Source organism: Anastrepha ludens, chromosome X (genome assembly GCF_028408465.1).
Source record: "Anastrepha ludens isolate Willacy chromosome X, idAnaLude1.1, whole genome shotgun sequence".
In the NCBI taxonomy this organism is placed as follows: Eukaryota; Metazoa; Arthropoda; class Insecta; order Diptera; family Tephritidae; genus Anastrepha; species Anastrepha ludens.
Genome location: NC_071503.1, coordinates 22,013,248 through 22,037,471, shown reverse-complemented (window position 1 = coordinate 22,037,471; position 24,224 = coordinate 22,013,248). Strand labels below are relative to the sequence as shown.

The 24,224-nt window shown below is 39.1% G+C and overlaps 3 protein-coding genes across 3 annotated transcripts; 1 reads left to right on the top strand and 2 right to left on the bottom strand.

Annotated features, from left to right (window-relative positions):
* The first annotated feature begins 1,002 nt into the window (after positions 1-1,002).
* LOC128869820 (uncharacterized) lies at positions 1,003-2,568 on the top strand. Its single transcript, XM_054112420.1, has 3 exons — positions 1,003-1,477; positions 1,543-2,490; positions 2,537-2,568. The coding sequence occupies exons 1-3, from the start codon at positions 1,003-1,005 to the stop codon at positions 2,566-2,568; spliced, it is 1,455 nt and encodes a 484-aa protein (XP_053968395.1).
* Positions 2,569-13,228: 10,660 nt separating this feature from the next.
* Positions 13,229-17,584, bottom strand: LOC128869819 (uncharacterized). Its single transcript, XM_054112419.1, has one exon. The coding sequence runs from the start codon at positions 17,582-17,584 to the stop codon at positions 13,229-13,231; it is 4,356 nt and encodes a 1,451-aa protein (XP_053968394.1).
* Positions 17,585-17,593: 9 nt separating this feature from the next.
* LOC128869818 (uncharacterized) lies at positions 17,594-18,529 on the bottom strand. The gene has a single exon (XM_054112418.1). It carries the CDS (start codon positions 18,527-18,529, stop codon positions 17,594-17,596), a length of 936 nt encoding a protein of 311 aa, XP_053968393.1.
* Positions 18,530-24,224: the final 5,695 nt, after the last annotated feature.

The window sequence follows — 24,224 nt, the reverse complement described above, 5'->3', positions numbered from 1 at the left end:
GTTGGGTTATCAAACGCAAATCGAGAAGCTCGATCCAGAAGACAACGGTCGGGGTGACCTGGAAGACCTCTACGTCACCATCTTTTCAAACATCCAAATACAGCTCAGTGAAGATGAACACAATTCAACGTTCCGTGAATCAACAGCAGCAATTCCTGTCTCATATTCAAAAATACCAGCATTAAAGCTACCCATATTCTGTGGAAGGTACTCAGAATATAAAAATTTCATCGCATCATTCATGCATGTCATCGGAAATGAGTCAGCGGTGTCTAATATTGAGAAGTTCAACCATCTCCTCAATTGTTTACAAAGACAGGCCTAGGAGACTGTGAAGGCGTTCCAAATCACCAGCGAAAGCTACTCAAAGGTATTAGACAGATTAAAGCCCCGTTACGACAATAGCACGCTCATCTTCAAGGAAACCATCAAATCGTTACTCGAGCTGCCTTCTGCTGCAAAAGGTGGTGCTTCTCAGTTACAAAGTTTGGTCGACAACGTGTCTGCACTTTATAGTTCCCTGTTGTCAATCGCCTCTGATAAAGGCATTTCGCATTTACTGCTCATTCACCTTATAATGGACAAGGTTGATGAAAAAACGCAAAAAAAGTGGAAGGAGTCGTTAGACTTCAGTGCGCAAAGATTCTTGAACGACGCTGTCAGTTTTTAGAGTCAGCATCGGGCTCCCTCTCGTTTGGTGATTCTGGTAAATCCGGCAACAAACAGGAAAACAGAAATAAGCCGCCACGTAAGGGCTATTCGTTTTCATATACAAATCGCTCTTACGCATTATGTTCTAATTCAGACCACTTGATTGGCAGTTGCTCTCGCTTCAAGCAAATGGAAACTGCTGACCGCTTCAAAGAGGTTAAAAGGTTGGGTATGTGCCTAAATTGTTTGTCTAATAAACACGAACTAGCACATTGATCGTCCGCATTCAGATGTAAACATTGTGCTCGTTCTCATCACTGCCTACTGCATCGTGCTCCTACTTGAAACAAAATGAAGTCAGTATCGCTTTCTACATCATCACTTGAGCAACCAACGCAACCTGTAAGTACTGCAGCTGCGCACACACATCGCGAAAAATCGCCACAAGACCAAGTAAATTTTATTACCGAGGAGTTTTCCCGAAAATTGCGCCTCCCAAGAGAAAGGCACCACATTGAAATCGAGAGCATTGGGGACTCGATAACAAATATTAAACACAAGACATCAGCCACTGTCAAATCTCGAATGTGTGACTATGAGACACCATTATCGTTCCATGTTACCTCGCAAATCACTTATCAGCCAGAGGCTGAATTTAATATCACATCTTGGAACTTACCGGCTAACACTGAACTCGCCGACGAAAATTTCTTTAAGCCAACACGTGTAGCCCTACTTCACGGCACAGAAATCTTATTCGACATTCTGTCTATTGGGCAAATAAAGTTAGCACCTGGGTTACCGTCACTACAGAAGACTTTATTAGGTTGGGTCGTCTCTGGCCGATATCAACGACCTACAGAGAATTCATCATCAATTTCCTACTTTCAGTTGAGGAATCAGTGGATGCCAATTTGCAACGCCTCTGGAAGCTGGATGAATCATCAAAGGCAGACATGTGGACCACTGAGCAAAGGAATTGTGAACAAAGTTACATGCAAACCGTGCAGAGAAACATCGAGGGGAGAGTTGTTGTCAAGCTACCGTTTAAAGAGGCCCCTCATTGCCTTGGCCAGTCGTACGCAACTGCACTTCGAAGATTTGTTGCTCAGGAGCGGCGTATAATGCACTGTCCTGACCTTCACCAACGATACATCGCATTTATGGAAGAGTATTCCCGCCTTGGGCATATGAGCATCGTTAAAAATGTGGATTTCGATAATCCACATTACTATGTGCCTCATCATTATGTCCTGAAGCCAACTAGCACAACAACTAAGCTCTGGGTAGTATTCGATGCCTCCTGCAAGAGTACAACCCAAAGATCACTCAACGATATTCTTGATGTGGGGCCTACTCTGCAGAACGATCTATACATCTTGCTACTACGGTTTCGATTACATCGTTACACACTTACTGCTGATATCGTAAAGATGTACAGACAAATTTTGGTGCATAAAAACGATCGCAAATTCCAATACATCTTATGGAGAAGTACGCCCCACGATGAAATACGCACTTACCAGTTAAGCACGGTAACATATGGTACGGTGTCTGCTCCTTATCTCGCTGTACAGAGCCTCAATTACATTGCTGATGCATACGAATCGGATTATGCTCTCGGTGCCAGCACAATTAAAACGTCATTCTACGTTGACGATCTTTTATGCGGTGCCGATACTCTGGCAGAGCTATCGCGAATTAAATACGAAGTCACGGATATACTGAGGCGTGGTTGTTTCCCCTTGGCGAAGTGGCATTCAAACCAGCATAAATTTCGAGAAGGTGACACCATGAAAGATTTAAATATCGACGAAAGTTTTACAACGAGCACTTTAGGTATAAAATGGGACCAAATACGAGTATTTTCTTATTTTCTTTTCAGTCGAAACAACCTGTGAATGGACGTGGAACTAAGAGATCAATCTTATCTATTGAGGCTTTTGAAGCTGAATTGGGGCGAGTCGGTGCCGCAGAACCTACAATCGGCTTGGGAACGATTTCTCAAGGGCATAGCTCATCTGAGTACGCTCTCAGTTCCAAGGTATTCTGGATCAACAACTCACAACTCTTTACAAATTCATGGGTTTTGTGATTCGTCTATTCGAGCCTATGGCTGTGCTATTTGTCTTCACTCGAAAGCAACAGAAGGCAAACCTACTGTACCCTTTTGGTTGCCAAGTCGCGTATAGCTCCAATTAAGAAGCAATCGTTACCTAAACTCGAGTTGTGTGACGCCTTGCTGTTGGCATGTCTACTGGCAAAAATAAAACCTCTATTCAATGCCAATACCACTGTGTTTCTGTGGACTGATTCACAAATTGTGCTACATTGGCTTGAACTGCACTCAGCTACCCTATCAACATTCGTCGGTAATCGAGTGTCAGAGATTCAAGATCTCACAGCAGATGTAAGTTGGCAGCATGTCCCAACAAAGTGCACCCGGCTGATATCGTGTCACGAGGCTGTACTGCTCTTGAACCAAGCAGTTCAGTTTGGTTTTCATGACCATCATTCTTACAACTTGAACCCGAAAACTGACCCAGCAATCAATGTGGCCAACTCGATATGGAAGAAGTTTCTCGAGAACAACGTAAGTCACCCTTTAAAGCAGTCATCGAAGAAAACTACATTTTGAAAGTGCTTGAGAGAAACAGTACATACAATCATTGCTTACGAGTAGTAGCCTGGCTATTTCGTTTTCATCAATTACCAAGCAGGCCGCTTGAAACTCCCCTAGACAAAGGAACTCTATCGCCTCAAGATTTGAAGCAAGCGCTGTGGTGCATTGTTTGGAATGTGCAACAATAGCACTTCGCTGACGAAATACGGCTGATCAACCAAAACAAAACAATATCTGGGCCACTTAAATATCTCAACCCGTTTTTGCAGATTGATGGTGGCTTTCGTCTACTACTAGTGCGTGGGCGTCTTGAGCTAGCAGATTTGGCAAATTTTCATAAACACCCTATCTTATTGCCAGGAAAATGCCACTTCGTTGAGCTCTATATTCGACATTTACACATCACTTATTACCATGTAGGTGCTAAAGCACTGGTGGCATTACTACGTCTTCAATTCCGGGTCATAAAGGCAAGAGATGTGGCACGTCGCATTGTGAGATCTTGCATACATTGTGTAAGATATAAGCCGAAATTATTTCTACAGACGATGGGCAATCTTCCTGTATCACGTATTACGCCATCAAGACCATTCGCACGGTGTGGTATAGACTTTTGCGGACCAATTGAAACATACCTGGGCATTCGAGGCAAAGGACCATACAAAACTTATAAAGCCATATTTGTGCGCTTCTCAACGAAGGCAGTGCACATAGAAATAGTATCTGACTTGTCAACACATGCATTTCTGGCCGCAATGAAGCGTATGATCGGCAGGCGAGGATTACCAACTGATATATACTGCGATAACGCGACTAATTTTGTAGGTGCCAGCAGAAAACTTCAAGAGTTGAAAATGTTTTTATTTCATCAAAACCATCAAGAGTCAATTATAAATTATTGTACTAATCAGTTTATAAATTTCCACTTTATTCCCCCGAGGGCTCCGCATTTTGGAGATCTATAGGAGGCCGGTGTGAAGTCAGCAAAGAGTTTTTGAACCGCAGTGTGGCGAATGGTCGCTTTATCTTTGAGGAACTGAACACAGTGATGATTTCTATCGAAGCGATACTAAATTCACAGCCAATTTCACCTTTGTCATTAGACCCAAAAGACCTTGAAGCACTGAGCCAGAGCGAGAGGAAATGTGCACCAACATGGAAATGTATATTAGCAAATGGGCTCGCACTGTTGCGATCAAACAGTTGTTTTGGCGAAGATGGTCACATGAATATATAAACAGCTTGCAAGGCCGAACCAAATGGACGAGTGGTAATCCTACTGTATTCGAAGGATTGCTAGTGATTATCCAAGACGAGAACGCACCTCCGCAGCGATGGACTATGGGACGTATCATTAAGTGCATTGCTGGCAGTGATAATCGCATTAGAGTCATCGATGTTAAAACTTCAAGAGGAATCTTACGCCGACCAGTTCATAAAATAGCTGTACTACCTGCTTGAAATACATTTCAACGGACCCGGGATGTTTGGTCATATTATATGCGCCCTTTTGATCCGCCCCTGCATTGCAGTCCCACAATCATGAACATCAGGTGATTAAGGGGACCAAATTAGAATTAGAACCTTTAGAATTAAGTATGTGTGTATGTATACGAGTATAAGCATGCCTATATGCAAAATAAAACAGTATACTTTTGGAGTTCGTTGATTTATAAGGTTTTTCTCAGCATTACCGCCGGATAAACAAACGAGTTTGTCTGTACAATTGGAATATTTCGACTTGAATTATTTGCCAATATTTGGTGAACCTTGAATTTTTGTCATGTCGAATGGTCGCGGCTCCTATATATGTATGTTTGCACCCATATGTATGTATGTAAATATGTTTCTAAATGCTCGACAACCACTGCTGCTGAGCGTACTTGACGCAGTACGCGCATAAGCATAGAGTAAGTTGCAGAAAACAGCACAAGTAAATAGCTTATAAAAAAGTTCTGCGCGGCACATTTCAGTACTAGAAGAAAATTTCGAAACAATTATTTTATGTTCTCTGATAGTAGGTCAATAGTTAATTAATATATTACTTTACGTATGTAGCTCTTCAATTGATAACATATATCTGCAGGGTTAGAAACTTACTCTAAAATCAGAGTATTTTTAGGTTACTGTAAATATTTGAAGGTTACTGTACATACAAACCGGTGCTGAATTTCTTGAGAAGTTTTAGGGAATCGTCATATTTTTTTGCTGTGGCAAGTGCACATACATACAAACAGCATATAAAGGGGTTTTCAATTGGTACGGGTCGATTTCGATTTTGGCCCTGTGGCAGCCATTTTGTTTTGGTGACATCTGTCAAATCTTTTGTTTTTTATTCAGTTGTTTATGCCAAATCATCATGGCTAGTTACACGATTGAACAGCACGTTCAAATGATAAAACTTTATTATCAAAATGAGTGTTCATTAACGCAAACGTTGCGCGCATTGCGCCCATTTTTCGGTAGACGTGGTGGCCCTTCAAAGTCGACTCTTCAACGTTTGGTGGCCAAATTTGAGACGACCGGGTCAGTAAACAATCAGCCAACACCGGTACGTTCAAGGAACGCAAGATCAGCCGAGAACATTGCCGCGGTCCGTGAAAGAGTACAGCAGAACCCGAGGCAGTCTATTCCTCGCCGTGCACAAGAACTTGGCCTTTCGTAGACTTCAACTTGGCGAATTTTGCGTCGGGACTTGGGCCTACACCCGTACAAGATCCAACTGACCCAGGAGCTCAAAGTTGATGACCATAGACAACGCCGTTTGTTCGCTGACTGGGCTTCGAATCGCTTGGAAGAGAACCCCAATTTTGGGCGAAAAATCATTTTTATTGACGAGGCGCATTTTTGGGTAACTCAAAAAGTTACCGTTTGGTGTGGATTTTGGGCCGGCGGCGTCATTGGTCCGTACTTTTTTGAAAACGACGTTGGTGAGGCGGTCACCGTCAACAGCGAGCGCTACACAACGATGATAACCAATTTCTTATGGCCCATATTGAACCATACGGACCTAGACGACATGGGGTTCCAGCAGGACGGCGCTACGTGCCACATAGCAAACGCCATGATTGACATTCTGCATGATCGATTTGAGGGTAAGGTTATCTCTCGCAGGGGTGATGTGAATTGGCCACAAAGGTCATGCGATTTGACCCCTCTAGACTTTTTCCTGTGGGGTTTCTAGAAGTCTTAGGTCTATGCAAATAAACCACAATCGACCGATGCTCTAAAGGTGAAAATAACACAGGCCATCGCTGAAATTCAGCCGGATCTATGCGGAAGAGTCATTGAAAATTGGACCACTCGGATCCATTCCAACGTAAGAAGCCTAGGCGGGCATTTGAATGATGTCATATTCCACACTTAATGGCATATATGCGCCTTTAAAATAAAAAAATAATTTTGTCAATAACTCACACACAGCTTATTTTATTCCATTTCAACATCTACCAGCCCTTATTGGAAAAACCTTTTATATGTGCGCATATATCATCTTCCCGTGTGCCTGGTAATGAATCAATTCTCTATAAAAGATTTTGATTTGGTTGAGCAACGTAATTTAATGGACAGACAGAGAAAGATATATGAACTGTTCAGCACTGTTCATAACAAAAGCACAATGATGTGCCTGTGAGCGCGCGCTGGATACCTTGGAGATTTTTTGCGCATTGTAATATTTTTTCTGTGGCAAGTGACCGTGGCCGCATATGTGTATATTCACAAATTTAAATTTGCATATGCCATCTTCATGTGGGCCTGGTAATGAAAAATTTTCTATAGAGGATTTTGATTTGGTTGAAGGGAATTCAACAAAGTTTACAGAGCACCAGACAGACAGACATAGTACATATATGTATATAATTTTGGATGATTTGTAAAAAAATCAAATACAGTCATTTTAAAAAGATACCTAACATTCTTTGCTTCTAATCACCAACAAATTCTTATCGACTGCTGCTAAATTTACATAATTCAGTCGCTTACTGTTAACTTTTGGAGCAAAACGAGTACTCTTCAAAGTTCATGCATTCCCATCATTGAGACTTCTCTATACAATAACGCTCTCTGCTGTCTGTTTCACTGAGTTGAATTCCCTCCTTCAACCAAATCAAAATCCTCTATAGAAAATGTTTAATTACCCGGCACACAGAAAGATGGCATATGCAAACACAAATATGTGAATTTATATGCAATACGCATATACATATATAAGATGTGTACATATATGCATGTGTTCTTGCCACAGCAAAAAATATTACGGTAAAACTTAATTAACTTCTGACCTTCAATCAGAGAACATAAAAAAATTGTTTCGAAATTTTGCCCTAGTATTGAAACATCCGACACAGAACTTTTTTTATAAGCTACTTGTGCTGTTCTCTGCAACTTACTGTATGCTCATGCGCGCACTTGATGCACAGCAGCTGCGGTTGTCGAGCATTCGACCTCTCGACAAAAATTCGATATTTACCAAATATTGGAAAATAATTCAAAGCGAAATATTCCAATATTGACTATTTTAGAATGGTCGAGAAAATTGGCATATGGGCGGCTCGTTTTGTGAATGAAAGTACTTTGCTCGTAGAAATATGAGCTCGAGCTTTTAAATATTTTAAACTTTTCAGCACCGTCGCGGGTAAATAATCATGACCGCTACAGCTGCGCCTATGAATGCATTTTGCATCTTGTAGTCGCTAGGCTTAGAATTTTAGTTTTGGAATATACGCATATAGAGGCATAAAGTGAGTGTGTGCGGTTATATGACAGGGAGTCAAAAAAGTATTGGCGCGGTCGAAAAATCAAAGTTCTCAGTGCTATAACTTTTCTTTTAATGAAAGTATAAAAAACGATATTTTCCAAATTTAGGTATCTGAACAAAAAAAATTAATAATTAACAAGCTCAACCTTGAAAGGTAAAATAAGGCACAAATTCACATAAAAAGTGTATAGGCACATTCTTTATGTTAGCTTATGCTTTTGGCGTCGTAACGGTACACTCCCGCTATTTTCACCCTCTCTTTTTTTACTTATTAGTACTTACATTTTAGGAATTGGCAAACACTTTTGATCGTGATTTCAACGGACGTAGACCAAAATGGACGTAATGCTGAAATTTCCCTAGAACTACGTCAATTAATGATAAAACTGTATTTAGGAAAAAAATCCTATCGCGAAATTGGCAAACTTGTCGATAAATTATGATCCAGCGTTCGAAACATGGTTATGCATTATTGCAATATTTGCAAAATAGCTCCGGAGAGGAGATCTGAGCGCCCAAAAAAATTAACCGAACGGCAAGAGCGAATTGTGGTGTCCACGGTGGCACTAAATCCAAAAACTTCAGCTGTCAAATTGTACGAGACCCTGCAAAACTCATTTGAAATCAATTTTAACTATCGAACTGTTCGGAATACCTTATATAAGGCTGGGTATCCTGGCCGGGTTCCTCGATGCATAGTTTCGAAGGTAAATAAGAAAAAGAGGCTAGAACTGGCTTTTCATTTAAATAAGCCCGACGCTTTTTGGAACACCAACATATTTAGCGATGAATCAAAACCGAATTTATATGGATCAGATGGAGTACAAAAGATTTGGTGAAAGCCAAATAAAGAGCTTCAAGAAAACAACCTGCTCAAAACAGTTAAACACGGTGGAGGAAATATGATGGTTTGGGGGTGTTTCGGGCATCTGGTGTCGGAAAGCTCGTGTTCATAGATGAGGCAATGGATAAGCATGTGTATCGCGACATTCTTAAGGAAAATTTAAGTCCAAGGGTCGAAAAACTGGGCATTAATGGGACAACTTAGCAATTTTAACAAGAACTTGACCCAAAACATTATCTTATCTTGTGCAGGAGTGGTTGATATACCATTGCAAACAACTTAAAACACCCCGTCCCCAATCGCCGGAGAGCATGTGTGGTATCTTCTGGAATGGAAGAAACAATCTTACCACATAACGTCAAAGGATTCTTTAAAAGCGGCAATAATTGCTGAATGGAGTAAAATAACACCTTCCGAAACTTCAAATCTGCTAAATAGTATGAAGAGACGTTTGCAGGCCGTTATCCAGTCTAAAGAAGGACCCACAAAGTATTAGCACGTTACAGCTGCAACGGAGCAAGCTGATTAAGCTACCTACTTTTTTGATGTGAATTTGTGCCTTATTTTACCTTTCAAGGTTGAGCTTGTAAACCTTAGTAGAAATAATTTTTTTTTTGTTCAGACACGTTATAAATAAGTACATTTAGAAAATACCGTTTTCTACTTTTTTATACTTTCATTCGAAGAAAAGTTATAGCACTGAGAACTTTGATTTTTGGAGTGTGCCCATACTTTTTTGATTCACTGTAGATATATCTGTACGAATATGCATTGTTTGGCTTAGAATAGAAACATCTACGTACATACATTGTCCCAACATATGTAAATAAATATTATATATATATGTAAACGCATACGGTTTAAATGAGTTGTTTTTTTTATATGTTAGGAATATGTTTGCATATGTTGGCCTATTTGCTCTTGAGTTTTTTATGTGTAGATATGCATATTAGGTGTCCAGACTTAGGCAGGTCAAGACTTTTTTCTGCCCACACAAATATGGATGGTAGATGTTATATGTATTCAACACTTTGTAGTATAGGAGTATACATAATTATTTAAGGGGTTACATGGGTTTCGTTGGTTAAAAAAATTGGTTTATTTTATTTTGGCTTATTAATTTCTACAACATCTTAGAAATATTATCCTAAATTTTCAAGTCGATCCGAATAATAAATTCGGAGATACAGCCTTTGGAAGGTGTGCGCTGCAAGCCATTTTTATTGTTACTCAAAACTTTAAACGCGTTTTTCTCGGAACTGTGTTTTCAAAGTCGGTTGTCAAATGTTCTCGAAAACTACTCAACCGATCTTGATGAAATTTTACACAGGTGTTCGAAATACAATTTACTCGTGCTTGAACGAAGGATTTTGTTTTTGTTTTTTCAATTACAACTATTTAAAAAAAAACAAAATGTCAAGCAAATTTGACCGAAATTTTCATTTTTTTTGGAAAAATGTCTGCCAAAATTCCAATTTATACTTTTATTTTCTTTCCTTCGTTCAAGCACGAGTTTATGGTCTTAACTAAATCACTTATTTTTGTTTTTTCATTTTTGATGCGTCTGTCAGGAGTTATGCTGACAACGCGGACGCACCTTTTTTTCGAGAGGTCACCTGAAATGACGTCACAATGGAGGAGTTATAATTTTTTTTTTTTTGAAAATTTCATAAATTATTCTTTAAATATGTATCTATAAGACAGAAGAATAAATAACTTTTTACATAGAAAAAAAAATTGTGAAAATAAGCCTTTTTTTACCCGACGAAACCCATGCAACCCCTAAAAAGTACCGCCTATGGTTGAATACTAACCCTTGATGTAAATAAATTTTTTATGTAGATATTTTGAAATAATTTTGATAATATAAGCTGATGGCCTAGTCGCTAATGTTTTTTAATTCATTGTGATTGTAATTCATTACTTTTCCAATTTATTATTTTATTTTGCTTAACACTAGATCATGGCATTTTAAATTTCATTTCATGCAAACGTTATATTTAATTCTGTTGAAATTATACAAATTTCTTAGCCGCGTTTTGTTAGCATCTGACATTTAACCTGCTCATTCGTTCCTGAGCCTTCTCTATGAATTTACGATCTCTGATTTGAAGGTTACTGTACATATGTACAATGCTGTGCCTATGAATGTGCCCTGGATTTCTTGAGAAGTTTTAGGGAATCGTAATATTTTTTGCTGTGGGAAGTGCACATAGGTACATACACACAGCATATACATATATATTCATATATGTACATACATATATAATATAAAATCACATATTTAAATTTGCATATGCCATCTTCCTGTGTGCCTGAGTCATTTCTCTATGAGCAAATCATATGGGCATATCAAATGAACAAATATATTCTGTACTCAAGCAAATCTATAAGTACATTGGTTCTGCACAGTTTTTGGTATCTGTATGAAATCAAATTGCCGATAGCATTTGGCAAGTCATTTGAATAAGTATTTATTTGTTCCTTAGGCAATCGAAATTTTATTCAATTTACATTTTATTACAGGGAATAATATATGTACGCACTTTCTAGATACAGCGCCCGCTCGATAACGTGAACTAATTCAAACCAAGGCAGTTCACGTTAGCAAAAGTGTTCACGTTTGGAACGCCCCAAAAAAACTAGGTAAATATATTTTTTCACATTTAAATTCACATTTTATTCTTGTTTTCGATACATATTATTTGAAAATTTAGTCATACGATGGTTTATTTAAAAAAATCAGTCATCTTTTTTTGTATTTTCTGTTTTTCTAAAACTTGGAGCACAGCTTTCTCCCTTAAGCGTCTTAGCACATATCATATCATTTTGATCGACGTCTTCATGACTAGCCTATATTAACGCCTTGTTGAAAATTTCAACTGCTTCAGTCGGCTTATATATGTCCAGTTCCTCTGATACGCTGTCATCATCGGATTCGTCCTCCTGTTGATGATCGTCATCTGCATTGCCCCCCTCGATATCTTCGTTCCATTCATGAATGGCTGGTAACGTGAATTCAATCTGAAATTTTTAATTAAAAAAAAGTTTTTTCAATAACCCACATACATATCTTTGAGCATATCTGCAAACACGAACGAACCTCTGGGTTTAAACTACTAAGGAGTTTGACGGTGTTGCTCATCAAGGTGCGAAGTTCAGCTTCCCATTTTTCTTTTAAAACCGCCAACGGAACGTTATCTTCGGGATCATCATTGTTTACCGCAAAATTTGAAATACTGTTCCAGCACTTAGCTAATGTTTCTTCACCAACACGAAACCAAGTCGCATCTAAAAGATTTATAGTTATTTTTAAGTTAATTTTTTTCAACGACTCGAGCAAATCAGACTTTGTCGGTGATATTTTTTTCGCATTTTGATCCAACCTTAAAAACAAGCAGTAAACCTTAAAAATCGGACAAAACTTAAAAGGAATGTTCACCTGGGGAACAAATGACTCATGAAACCTTTGCTTGAAAATAGTCGACGTCGTCCAGGTGGATTTCGAGCTCTTATAGTCGGTGGGACACTCAAAGCTTTTAAAGCAGCGTGGATTCTTCGCCTTTCCAATTACCAAAAGCTTAAGCTTGTGAGATCCAGTGGCGTTTGAACAGAATAAAAACGTGATTCGCTGCTTCTCGGACTTTACCCCTGGGGCTCTCTTCTCCAAACTTGACGCGTACGTTTTCTCTGGGAAAAGCCTCCAGAATATCCCCGACTAATCAGCATTATATAACTAATCGTTGCACAACTCCAATTCGGCCATTTGAGCTTTAAGTTTTTCTTTAAACGGATCCACTAGCTGAGGTTGCGAAGTCAGTTTTACGCCTGATATTTTAGGAAGACGAATGCCATATCTCTTCTTGAATCCTTGGAGCCATCCATCACTAGCGAAGAAGTTTGCTTCAGTTTCTTTAAATTTTGCGTGCAGTGTTTTTGCCTTTTCTTTCAACATTAGAGCACTTACTGGCCATTTTTTATTTCGCCTTCGGATAAACTAACTGTTTTGAGGAATTAAGTATTTTCTTAATACTGTTAATTATTTTTTCCGAGTGAAAAACAATGTGTGGATTTGTTAACGCACCAAGTAGAAGAGGGTGCAATGTATTTTCGCAACCTTATTTATAGTATCAAATCTGCAAAGCAGGCACTGTTAGCTTAACGAAAAATACAGATGGAAAAACAAATATGATAACAATATTATATGTATGTACATGCTAATTTTTGGTACGGTTACAGAGATCGGATGTTTCTACTGTTATTTTAGAAGGAATGCCTGTAGGTATAACAAAGAAAGAATGCCTGTAGGAATAATACAAAGTATTTTCTATAACTTAAACTAAATGGGGGTTTATGCAGATTCCTGCTGCATACATACTCCCCCCGTTGGAAGGTGTAGGCTTTCAACCAAATCTGTTTCAACCGGAAGTGCTGCAATCTTAGTTTTAGCTCGTTTTACTGGCCCATTTGCTGTTTTAATGATCGCTGCTCTAACATATCCGTCAGCGCCACTGAAGGTGTGTTCAACCCGACCCAGACTCCATTTTAAAGGCGGTTGATTGTCATCCTTTAAAAGCACCATAGCACCTTGTTGTATGTTTGCCATGGGATTTCGCCACTTACACCTCTCTTGCAGTAATGATAGATACGCAGTGCTCCACCTTTGCCAAAAGATTTGCTGCATCTGACAAATTCGCTGCCACCGGCTTAGACGGTTCATATTTAGATGCGTAACAATTGGTTCTTCTATGGCTGTAAATGACCCACCAATGAGAAAGTGCGCTGGTGTAAGCACGTCAAGATCGTCTGGATTTTCTGTAATTGGACAAAGGGGACGAGAATTTAAAATAGCAGAAATTTCACAAATGAGAGTGCGAAGCTCATCGAAGGTTAAAATAGAGACGCCAACGGTGCGATAAAAATGAAGTTTTGCGGACTTGGCCGCAGCTTCCCATAAGCCGCCAAAATGGGGCGAGCGGGGAGGAATAAATTTCCAATCTATTTGATTTTCAATGCAAGCTTCAGCTACTGCTCTATTGTGATTTTGATCGGCGAATAGTTTTCGCAGCTCTTCTAGCTCATTTTTTGCCCCAACAAAATTTGTAGCGTTATCAGACCAAATAGTGCTTGGCTTGCCTCTAATGCTGATAAATCGTTTGAGTGCAGCAATGAACGATGACGTCGAAAAATCTTGGACAAGCTCAAGATGACATGCTTTCGTTGAAAAACAAACAAAGATACATACGTAGCATTTCACGGGTGGCCGGTTGCGCACCTCACATTTGTACTGGAGTGGTCCACAATAGTCAACCCCTGTTGTATTAAAAGGTCTAGATGGTCTCACACGGTCTGTTGGAAGTTGACCCATAATTTTCTGCAGTACCATGGGCTTAAGGCGGAAGCACCTCAAGCATTTATTAATGACTTTTGAAACTGTTTTGCGCCCACCAATAGGCCAAAAGTGCTGACGAATTGATGCTAATAAGCTCTGCGGTCCTGCATGCAATATTTTACGATGATAGAATTCAATGAGTGCGGAAGTGACTGTATGCTGGTTAGGTAGCAAAAGTGGGTGTTTTGCCTCGAATTCTAAATTCGAATTATAGAGGCGCCCTCCAACGCGTAATGAACCAAAGTCGTCGATAAATGGATTGAGTGACAGTAAATGGTTGCAGGAAGGCAACTGTTTGTTTTCTTTCAGTATTTTGTATTCTGATGCGAAGTGCACTTGCTGGATATGCCTGATTAGCAGCAGTGTACCACCTTTAATGTCGTCGACAATGAGAAATCCAGCTGATGGTAAAGTTCGTTTTGATTTAATGTAGCAAAATTTGTAAACGTACGCAAACGCACGCTGTAACTTGCTGAATGAATTTTGGAACTTGCAACCGTAAGTTTCATCGATTTGAGTTGCAGCAATTAAAACATGGCGCCGTCTTTCTGGAAGATTAGATAAGAAATCCATATTGCTTGGCCAATGCGCTGAAACAAATTGGAGGAATGAAGGTCCATTAGCCCAAAGAGTGTTATTTAGAAGCTCTTTTGGAGTGCAGCCGCGCGAAAGAATATCCGCAGGATTCAGTTCGGTTGGAACGTGATGCCAGGTCATACCTGATGTAAGCGATTGTATTTTAGCTACGCGATTTGATACAAATATGTTAAAATTACTGGGAGCAGATCGTAGCCACGACAATACATCCATTGAATCCGACCAACAATGGCACTCATATGATAGTTGGCTATTTTCCAAAATATTTGAAACCAATTCCGCTAACAACAACGCAGCAGACAACTCGAGTTTCGGAACCGTGATCGACTTCAAAGGTGCAACTCTGGACTTGGAACATAGAAGATGTATTTTGTTGACGCCGTGCTTTTCAACGCGTGTGTAAACACAAGCACCATAAGCGGATAAATTGGCATCACAAAAGGCATGAATTTGGACGCGGGCTTGCAGTGCAAGCACGTATCGTGGAAAATGAAGATTGCTAACGAATGAAAGTTGACCACACAAGTTCAACCAAATGGACTGTAGCGATTGCGGCAGGCTTTCGTCCCAAACCAGTTTTTCCTTCCATAAGGCTTGCATGAAGATCTTCAGCTTTGTGATAACTGGGCATATTAAGCCAAGTGGATCGTAGAACCGCGCTATGACTGAAAGAATAGATCGCTTTGTTATTTTCTGCGAATTCAAGATTGGTGTGAAACTGAATAGAAAGTTGTCTGAGATACGTTCCCACACAAGGCCAAGTGCCTTTGTCACATCTGTACCATCATGAAACTTTATGAATTTTTCGCAATTACTTTCGTCTTCATCTTTCAAAACATCAACTTCATTAGAACACCATTTTCGAATTGGAAAGCCTCCTCGTAGAAGTAGCTGTCTGATCTCTTGCTTCATTTGTATGACCTCCTCGATTGAATCGCCACCAGATATCAAATCATCCACGTAAAAATCTCTTCGAATGATTTTAGCGCCGACTGGAAATGATTCCTCCTCATCAAATGTAAGCTGATGCATAGCTCGAATAGCTAGGAAAGCAGCAGGCCTCGTTCCATATGTGACCGTGTTTAACTTGTATGTCTTGATTTGCTCAGATGGGTCATCGCGCCAAAGAATGCACTGCAACTGGTCATCAGGGCTACTCATTTTAATGCAGCGATACATTTTACATATGTCGCCAAGTAGTGCAACTTTGAAAAGTCTAAAGCGAAGCAAGATGTTAAAAAGTTTTGGCTGAATGATTGGCCCTGGTAGCAACAAATCGTTTAGCGAATACCCTGAAGTAGTTTTAGCGGACCCATCAAAAACCACGCGCAGTTTTGTAGTGGTACTGTCTTGCTTTTTAACGCAGTGATGCGGTAAGTAGTAAACTGGTTTGTCTGCTTGAAATGATGCCAGCGACATATGACCAAGATCCTTATACTCCTGCATAAATGCCGAATATAAAAGTTTTGTGGATTGATCCTTTTGGAGTTTTTTTTCTAGCGCCCTGAATCTACGTAAAGCAAGATAATGCGATTCACCAAGAGCATCAATATCGGATTTAGGTGGCAGTCTAACTGAGTAGTCCCCTGAAGGCAAGCGAAGAAAATTTTGTATGAAATGCTGCTCACAAAAAGCGTCCTCTTCTGATAATGCTGGAGTAGAATCGAAACCATTTTCGACCTCCCAAAAGCGTTTAACAATGTTTGAAAGTGTATCAGCACTATCATGTGGCGGTGTTAAATTTCTGAATGCCGAAAGAGTTATTAATTTATTACTGATATGTGATACGCCTCCAGAAACTACCCAGCCCAACTTAGTTTTTTGCAGTGTTGGTAGGTGATCAGCAATTCTAAATTGTCCAACGCAAATTAAGTCGTAGAATAATTCCGCACCGATCCAAACATCAATACGGTTTGCTTTGAAGAATGATGGGTCAGCTAAGTTAATGTTGTTTGGTATGTTCCAGCCCTCAATGCTGATATCAAAATTCGGCTGATATTCTGTTATTCTTTGTGTTATTAAAGCTGTGAACGATGTCGAAAACCGACCATCTTGCGCTTGGGCAAATATGTCGACGCATCTGTCTGCATTGAGACTCGATTCTCCAATGCCAGATACTGAAACTGGTGAGTGATGAGACCGAAGTTGAAGTTGATTTGCTAACCGGGATGTAATGAAATTTAATTGAGACGCAGAGTCTAAAATAGCGCGACAAGGAATTAATGTGCCTGCACGATTTTTTACTAAAATGATGGCCGTTGCTAACAGCACACAATTGGTAGACACATTTTTCGAGGCTAAAGGTTTGGGACTTGCAACTAATGATGTTAATAGGGCTGATTGCGATGTTGTAACCTGGCTATTTGTTACAGGAGATGCCACAATTGATTTTGGTACACTATCTTGCTTGCCATTTAAATGCAGTAAAGTGTTATGTTTTGCTTGGCAATACCTGCAATTGCCAGCTTTGCATTGCTTGATAGTGTGACCCTTGCGTAGGCAATTTAAGCACAAATGAAATTTTTTTGCTTCCTTATAACGCAAATTTGGAGAAAGATTCAAAAACGAAGTGCAACCAGTAATGAAATGCTCTTTGGAATCACAAAAAATACAGAGTGGAGTGGGCTTGCCACCACCTACAGTAACGAGTACGCTTGCATTTGATTTTGCTTGAGATACAATATTTTCCACCTGTTTGCTAGGGGCCTGTATGACCATAGCGTTTTCCTAATTCTCCATCATGCGGCATCTTCTTTCCAAAAACGTTGACATGTCAATCCATGTAGGTAATTTGTATGCAGATAAATTCTCTTCCCATTTTTCGTGCGTTTGTCTATCCAGTTTGCTTGTGATGAGGTGTATGAGTAAACCATTATATATCTCTTCAGTAGTTGCTAAAGTTTGCAGCGCTCGAAGATGTGCATTTACTTGATCGCTTAATTTTCGTAACCCATCTGATGCGCCCATTTCCATACCTTGTAGCCCGAAAATTGCCTTTATGTGTGCCTGGAAATGAAGTAATTTATTATCAAAACGTACTTTTAATAAATCTAAAGCTTTGTCATAATTCTCTTCACTGGGCTCGAGTGAGCGCACAGTGTCTAAAGCTGCATCACTGAGACTGGTGATCAAGTACTGCATTTTTTCTAATTTGGACATCTCCACGTCTTTGTCTATTGCTGAAGTAAACGTGCTGAAAAACGATGGCCAGTCGAGATAGGAGCCACTAAAAACTGGAATTTTGAGCTCAGGTAGCCTGGATCGTCGTTGTAACTGCTGCGGCGTAATGTCGTCCCAAGAGAATTGTCGTAGTGTTGAAGAGTGCGCGCCAGATGACTTATGTTTTGTATTCAGCCAACGATTAATTTTTGCCTCTACCTCAATATACACTTTGGAGAAATTTTCGTCAGCATCAGACTCGAATTCCTTGCGGTCCAATCGCCTAAGTGCTGATCGTGCATTTTCGAAGTTTGCCTGCAAACGCTCAGCATGTTTAAGTCGCGCAGAAAGTTCGGCCTCATCTAAGTTTTTTAGTTGCTCGTTCGTAAGGAAGCTATTGAGATTATCTAGCTGGCGTTGAAACGCATTGCCTTCCTTTTTGTAGAAAGCGATTTCACCTGCCACACCAGGATTCTCATCAGACGATTTACACTCTTTCGGCATTTTATAAATATATTTTCTTTTGTTGAGTTCTATTTACTTTTCACTGCACTAATTGTCTTTATGTTTGTACTAATCGTTAACAGTTAATAGAAAAAACACCAAATGTCTTTATTTTAAGCGAAAAACAACCTGTTTTGCCTTCGATAGCTGTACTTGTGTAAATGGGTATACAAACATTCACGGCCGCGACGAAAATGTACATATGTTTTAAACTATGTGCGTACAAATATGCGTACCGAAATTACTTCTACTTGGGATACGAAAATTCTAAAACGATACGGTTAATCGAATAATTATATATGTATATTATGATTTATTCGATCTCGTCGGGGTCACCAATGTTTTGAGGAATTAAGTATTTTCTTAATCCTGTTAATTATTTTTTCCGAGTGAAAAACAATGTGTGGATTTGTTCACGCGCCAAGTAGAAGAGGGTGCAATGTATTTTCGCAACCTTATTTATAGTATCAAATCTGCAAAGCAGGCACTGTTAGCTTAACGAAAAATACAGATGGAAAAACAAATATGATAACAATATTATATGTATGTACATGCTAATTTTTGGTACGGTTACAGAGATCGGATGTTTCTACTGTTATTTTAGAAGGAATGCCTGTAGGTATAACAAAGAAAGAATGCCTGTAGGAATAATACAAAGTATTTTCTATAACTTAAACTAAATGGGGGTTTATGCAGATTCCTGCTGCATACACCAACCAAATTGCGAAGACAGTTTTTCGCCTGATATTTTAAGGAGACGAATACCGTATCTCTTCTTGAATCCTTTTAACCATCCATCCCTAGCGACGAAGTTTGCTTCATTTTCTTTAAATTTTACATGCAGTGTTTTTGTTCTTTGTGTTTCTTTCAACATTAGAGCACTTACTGGCCAGTTTTTATCTCGCATTTGGATAAACCAACCATAAAGGGCTCTCTCCATTTTGGGCAACTCTGAAGAACGCAGTGTTTTTCTTTTTCCAGGTCCACAATACGTGTTGTTTACGCATTTTAAAAGCACTTGCTTTTTCGCTTTAATGTTACAAATTGTCGATTTACGAACATTATATTTCATTGCTAAAATCGTCAATGATGAGCCTTCTTTTAAAAAGCCGACAATTTTAGCCTTTTGTTTTAATGTCAAGCACAAAGGTCTTTTAGAACTCATTTTCACCAGAAAACATAACACGAAACACTTTTTGTAAAACCAAAACCGCGACTGAAATATTTTACTCCTTACATGCAATTACGAATAAAATGCCCAATTTCAGAATTACTTCAGATCAATGTAAGCTACATTCAAATAATTTTAACGTGTATTGTTCGTGTTATAGAGCTTTTTGGCTTTGTTCACGTTTTAGAGTTGTCAATGCACAAAACTGTCTGTTCATGTTTTCGGGTGTTCATGCATTAGGGCGTTCACGTTATCGAGCGTGCGTTGTAGTATAAAACTTTGAAATTTTAGAAAAGAAAAATTAAAAGAAACGTATTAGCATATATGGGACAACTTTGTTCAATTGCATCTTTAATAACTATAGTGTTGGACACATACATATGCATGCCCTGAAGCAACCATGACCTACCTCACGAGGCATCGACTTAATAATAATCGACGTAATAAATACCCGAATGCTCGAAGTCCTGCCTAACAAATGCTAAAACAATTCTCTTTTGCATATGCATGTACGTATTTGTATGTGCGTACGCACACTTGTTGCCCTAGCCCATATTTGTATTTTGAACTTCCAGCAAAACTATAAATATTAGTATACACATATTCATTACCTACAGTGGCTCAATAAAGAACTCGGACACTGAACTGATATGGTTTTAAATAAAAAAATATGTATTGTGTTTATGTTTCACATTTATTTTCGTTCTTCAAGCCTATTTTCTAAAACTGCAAAAAGCCTAAACAAACTTCAATTCAATCGTACACAGAAATTACAAACAAGAAAACTTGCAAAATACAAGACAAAAAAGAGCTCGGACATTTATATAAAGTAGAGTTAGACAAATACAATAATATTTAAGAAAAAACACTATAGTTAATATTTGGTCAGCAAGCCTTTAAAAAATATTAGCAAATAATTATACGCGAAATATTCCAATATTGACTATTTTCGAATGGTCGAGAAAATTGGCATATGGGCGGCTCGTTTTATGAATGAAAGTACTTTGCTCGTAGAAATATGAGCCCGAACTTATCAATGAATTGGTTTTTTCTGTGCTTTTTAATATTTGAAACTGTTCAGCGCCGTCGCAGGTAAATAATCATGGCCGCTACAGCTGCGCCTATGAATGCATTTTGTTCTTGTAGTCGGTAGGCATAGATTTTTAGCTTTGAACGGCATACGCATTTAGAGGAATAAACTGAGTGCCCTCTGTGAGCGGTTATATATTCATGCATTAGTAAAAGAGAATTGTTTTAGCATTTGTTAGGTTGGAATTCGATCATTAGGATATTTATTCCCTAATCATTGCATGAAAACTGATAAGGCGATGCTCGTGAAGCAAGTCATGGTTGCTTCAGTGCATACATACACGTGCAACACTATTAAAGATGCAATTGATGTTAGTTCTCCCAAAATATTCAAATACGTTTCTTTGAAGTTTTCTTTTATTTATTTAAATTTCAAAGATTTATACTATCTAGATAATGCATACATACATATATTACTCCCTGTAATAAAAAGTAAATTGAAGAAAATTTCGTTTGCCAAAGGAACAATTAAATTCATATTCAAATGTAAATATGATGCGTCGTGAGATAGGCCATGGTTGCTGCAGTGCGTGTGCATTTACATATGTAACACAATAAGAATTGAAGATGCAATTGAACACTGGATATATAATGATAGACATACACACTTGTATGCTTTATGAATTCCCTCATTTTCGACTCGAAAAATAAGTAAAGATTTACATCAAATTTGTATGAAGTTTTAAATTTCCTAAAACGCACACAACAAAATGTCAAGTCGTTTTGTAATGTATTTTGTTCGAATTCTTCTTTTTAAATTAAATCAACAAACATTAAAGTTACTTTGATTTAAAATTATTTAACTTTGTTTGAAAATATTAATTGAATAAAATTTCGTTTACCAAGGGCACATAGTAATGCACAAGCAAATTACTTGCAAAATAGCGTCGGTATTCGTCCAATTGATTTCATACAGAAGTCAAAAACTTAGCAGAGCCAATGTTCGTGTACATAATTCACTGTAATCAGCTCTGTTAAGAAGTTCCCCGGTGTCGAGCTGAACGAAGTGAAAAAGTCTTCGCGGTTAGACTTCATTTTTGACAATTCACACTATTCGTAGCCTGTGAGACTAAAATTTGAAAAGGTCGAGCCAACGAGCACCACGAGATATGGTGGCTTATAAACCACTCAGTCTAAAAAGCCCATTATATTTAAAGTTTTGGAAAGGGGGTTGATAGTCTAGGAGGGAAGGAGAAAAGTATCAGAGAAAGAGATAGGAAAGAATAAAGACAGAGTTATTTAGTCCTGTGAGATTTTTCCAGATTCTTTGACAAATCTGTAAATATCCTCCAGTTTTATGGGACGAATATTACTCACTCTTATGATATCGGAACCCAAAACTCGTAGCCGTGCTCTAGCAAAGGCAGGACACTCACAGAGAGAGTGCTTAGTGCTACCCACCTCCTCCAAGCATGATAGGCACACTGGGTCCTCCGTGATTCCAATGGTGGTCATATGCTGACCCCATAGGTTGAGTCCTGTAATGATACCGACCATAAACCGAACGTCTTTCCTTCAAAGTTTTAGTAGAAAGTTTGACAGTTTTCTGTTCGGACTTGTCACAAAACACTTTGCAGTTCTGCAGCGTTCTAGACCGGACCATCGTTCTTTATGCAGATTGCCTACATAATCGCTGATCGAATTCATGATTCCTGCGAAACTGATTCGGATTATCCCGCAACCCATATAAGTACAAGCCTGTTTTGTCTTGCAACCAAATTGAGCTTATCTTACATTCTTGAACAATCTTTTAGGTTTGCTTCGCGTTCTCCAGGGACTTCAGTGCATCTTGACTGTCACTGAAAAATCCAAACTGTTTCCCGCTTCACCTCCTCTCGATTATTCATTCGGCTACTTTCAGGATGGCAAAAACTTCTGTTTGGAAAACAGTTGCCATTTCCCCCATAGCATAGTGATACTTATTACTATCGTTTAAGTCCCATCCGGCTCCAGACTCTATTTCATTCTTGGACCCATCGGTAAAGAAAATATCCGTCAAACTTTCCTGCATGCATTCTGGATTGAACCATTCATCACGCAAAGAAAGTCTGACATAAAATTTCCTTCCAAATGAATCTGTGGGTATCAGGTCGTCTTTAGGTGCCAAAAACAGAGAATACTGCTCAGATAGCAACTTAAAGATTTCTCTGTGTCCCGAAGTTCCGTTTTCGTCCCAGAAACCATATTTATGGAGTCAACACATTGCTTTTATTGCTTCCTGTTGTATCTTAAGATCCAGGGGGAACAAATCAAGCATAGCATTTAGGGCATCACCGGAGGTTGTACTCATGGCACCCGTGATGCATAAACATACACTTCCTTGTAGCCTGTATAGTTCCCGGATTGTGGACTTAACCATGCTCCATCGCCAGCATACCACAGAAGCGTAAGTGATGATTGGTCTGATAAGTGCTGTGTAAATCCATAGGACCACTGCCGGTTTCAGACCCCAGGTTTTGCCAAAGGCTCTACGGCATTGCTGAAAAATCCTTAATGCGCGCTTCACTTTCAGTGAAACGTGTGTCTCCCAAGCCAACTTTTTATCCAAGATTACTCCTAGATATTTAACTGCATCGGAAAGACCAAGTGTCACACCTTTCAGTGTTGGAAGACTGAGTCTGTCCTATTTCCATTTTCTCGTAAACAAAACTATTGTGGTTTTGTTTGGATTAACGGAAAGACCTTGTCTCATGCACTAGTCATCGATTTTGTCAAGAATCCTTTGCACTTTCGTGCAAAGCCTTCTTAGGGATTTATCCGATGTTAGCTCACAGACATAGTCCGAATATGCTTGGATATGAAAACCGAGTTCCTGCATCTCTAGTAGCGAGTCTACGATGAAGCACCACAGCAGCGGAGAAAGAAACCCCCCTTGGGGACATCGTTGCTTGGCCCTGACGGTGATTAGTTCATCACTGTTCCCACCAGCGGTTAACATATTCTCAGAGAACATGGAATATATCAACTTTACAATGGTTTCATTAACTTCAAGTCGTTCGGCAGAGGAACATATTGGGCCAAATGTGACATCATCAAAATCCCCCTCTATGTCAACGAACACGTTCATTGTGAACTCGTCAGTTTCCAGTCCGGCTACAATCTTGCTAAAAGATCGTATAAGGCTAATTCACATGATTTCCCACTCTGGTAAGCATGTTGATTCCTACTAAGTGGACTTCTCGGCAATACCCCCACTAGAATACGTTTCTCCAACACTTGTTCTAGACTTTTGAACAGGAACGATGTCAAACTGATTGGTCTAAACGGAATAGTCGTGTTTTCTGGGTTTCGGAATAAATACTACTCTTACGCGTCGCTATTGAAATGGTATATGACCAAGTGCAAGACAGGCTGTGAAGATCCTTTTCAGGGCCCCAATCAGCCTGTCTCCTCCTTTCTTAACACGTTCGCGGACACTAAAAATTTCAGGGAGCT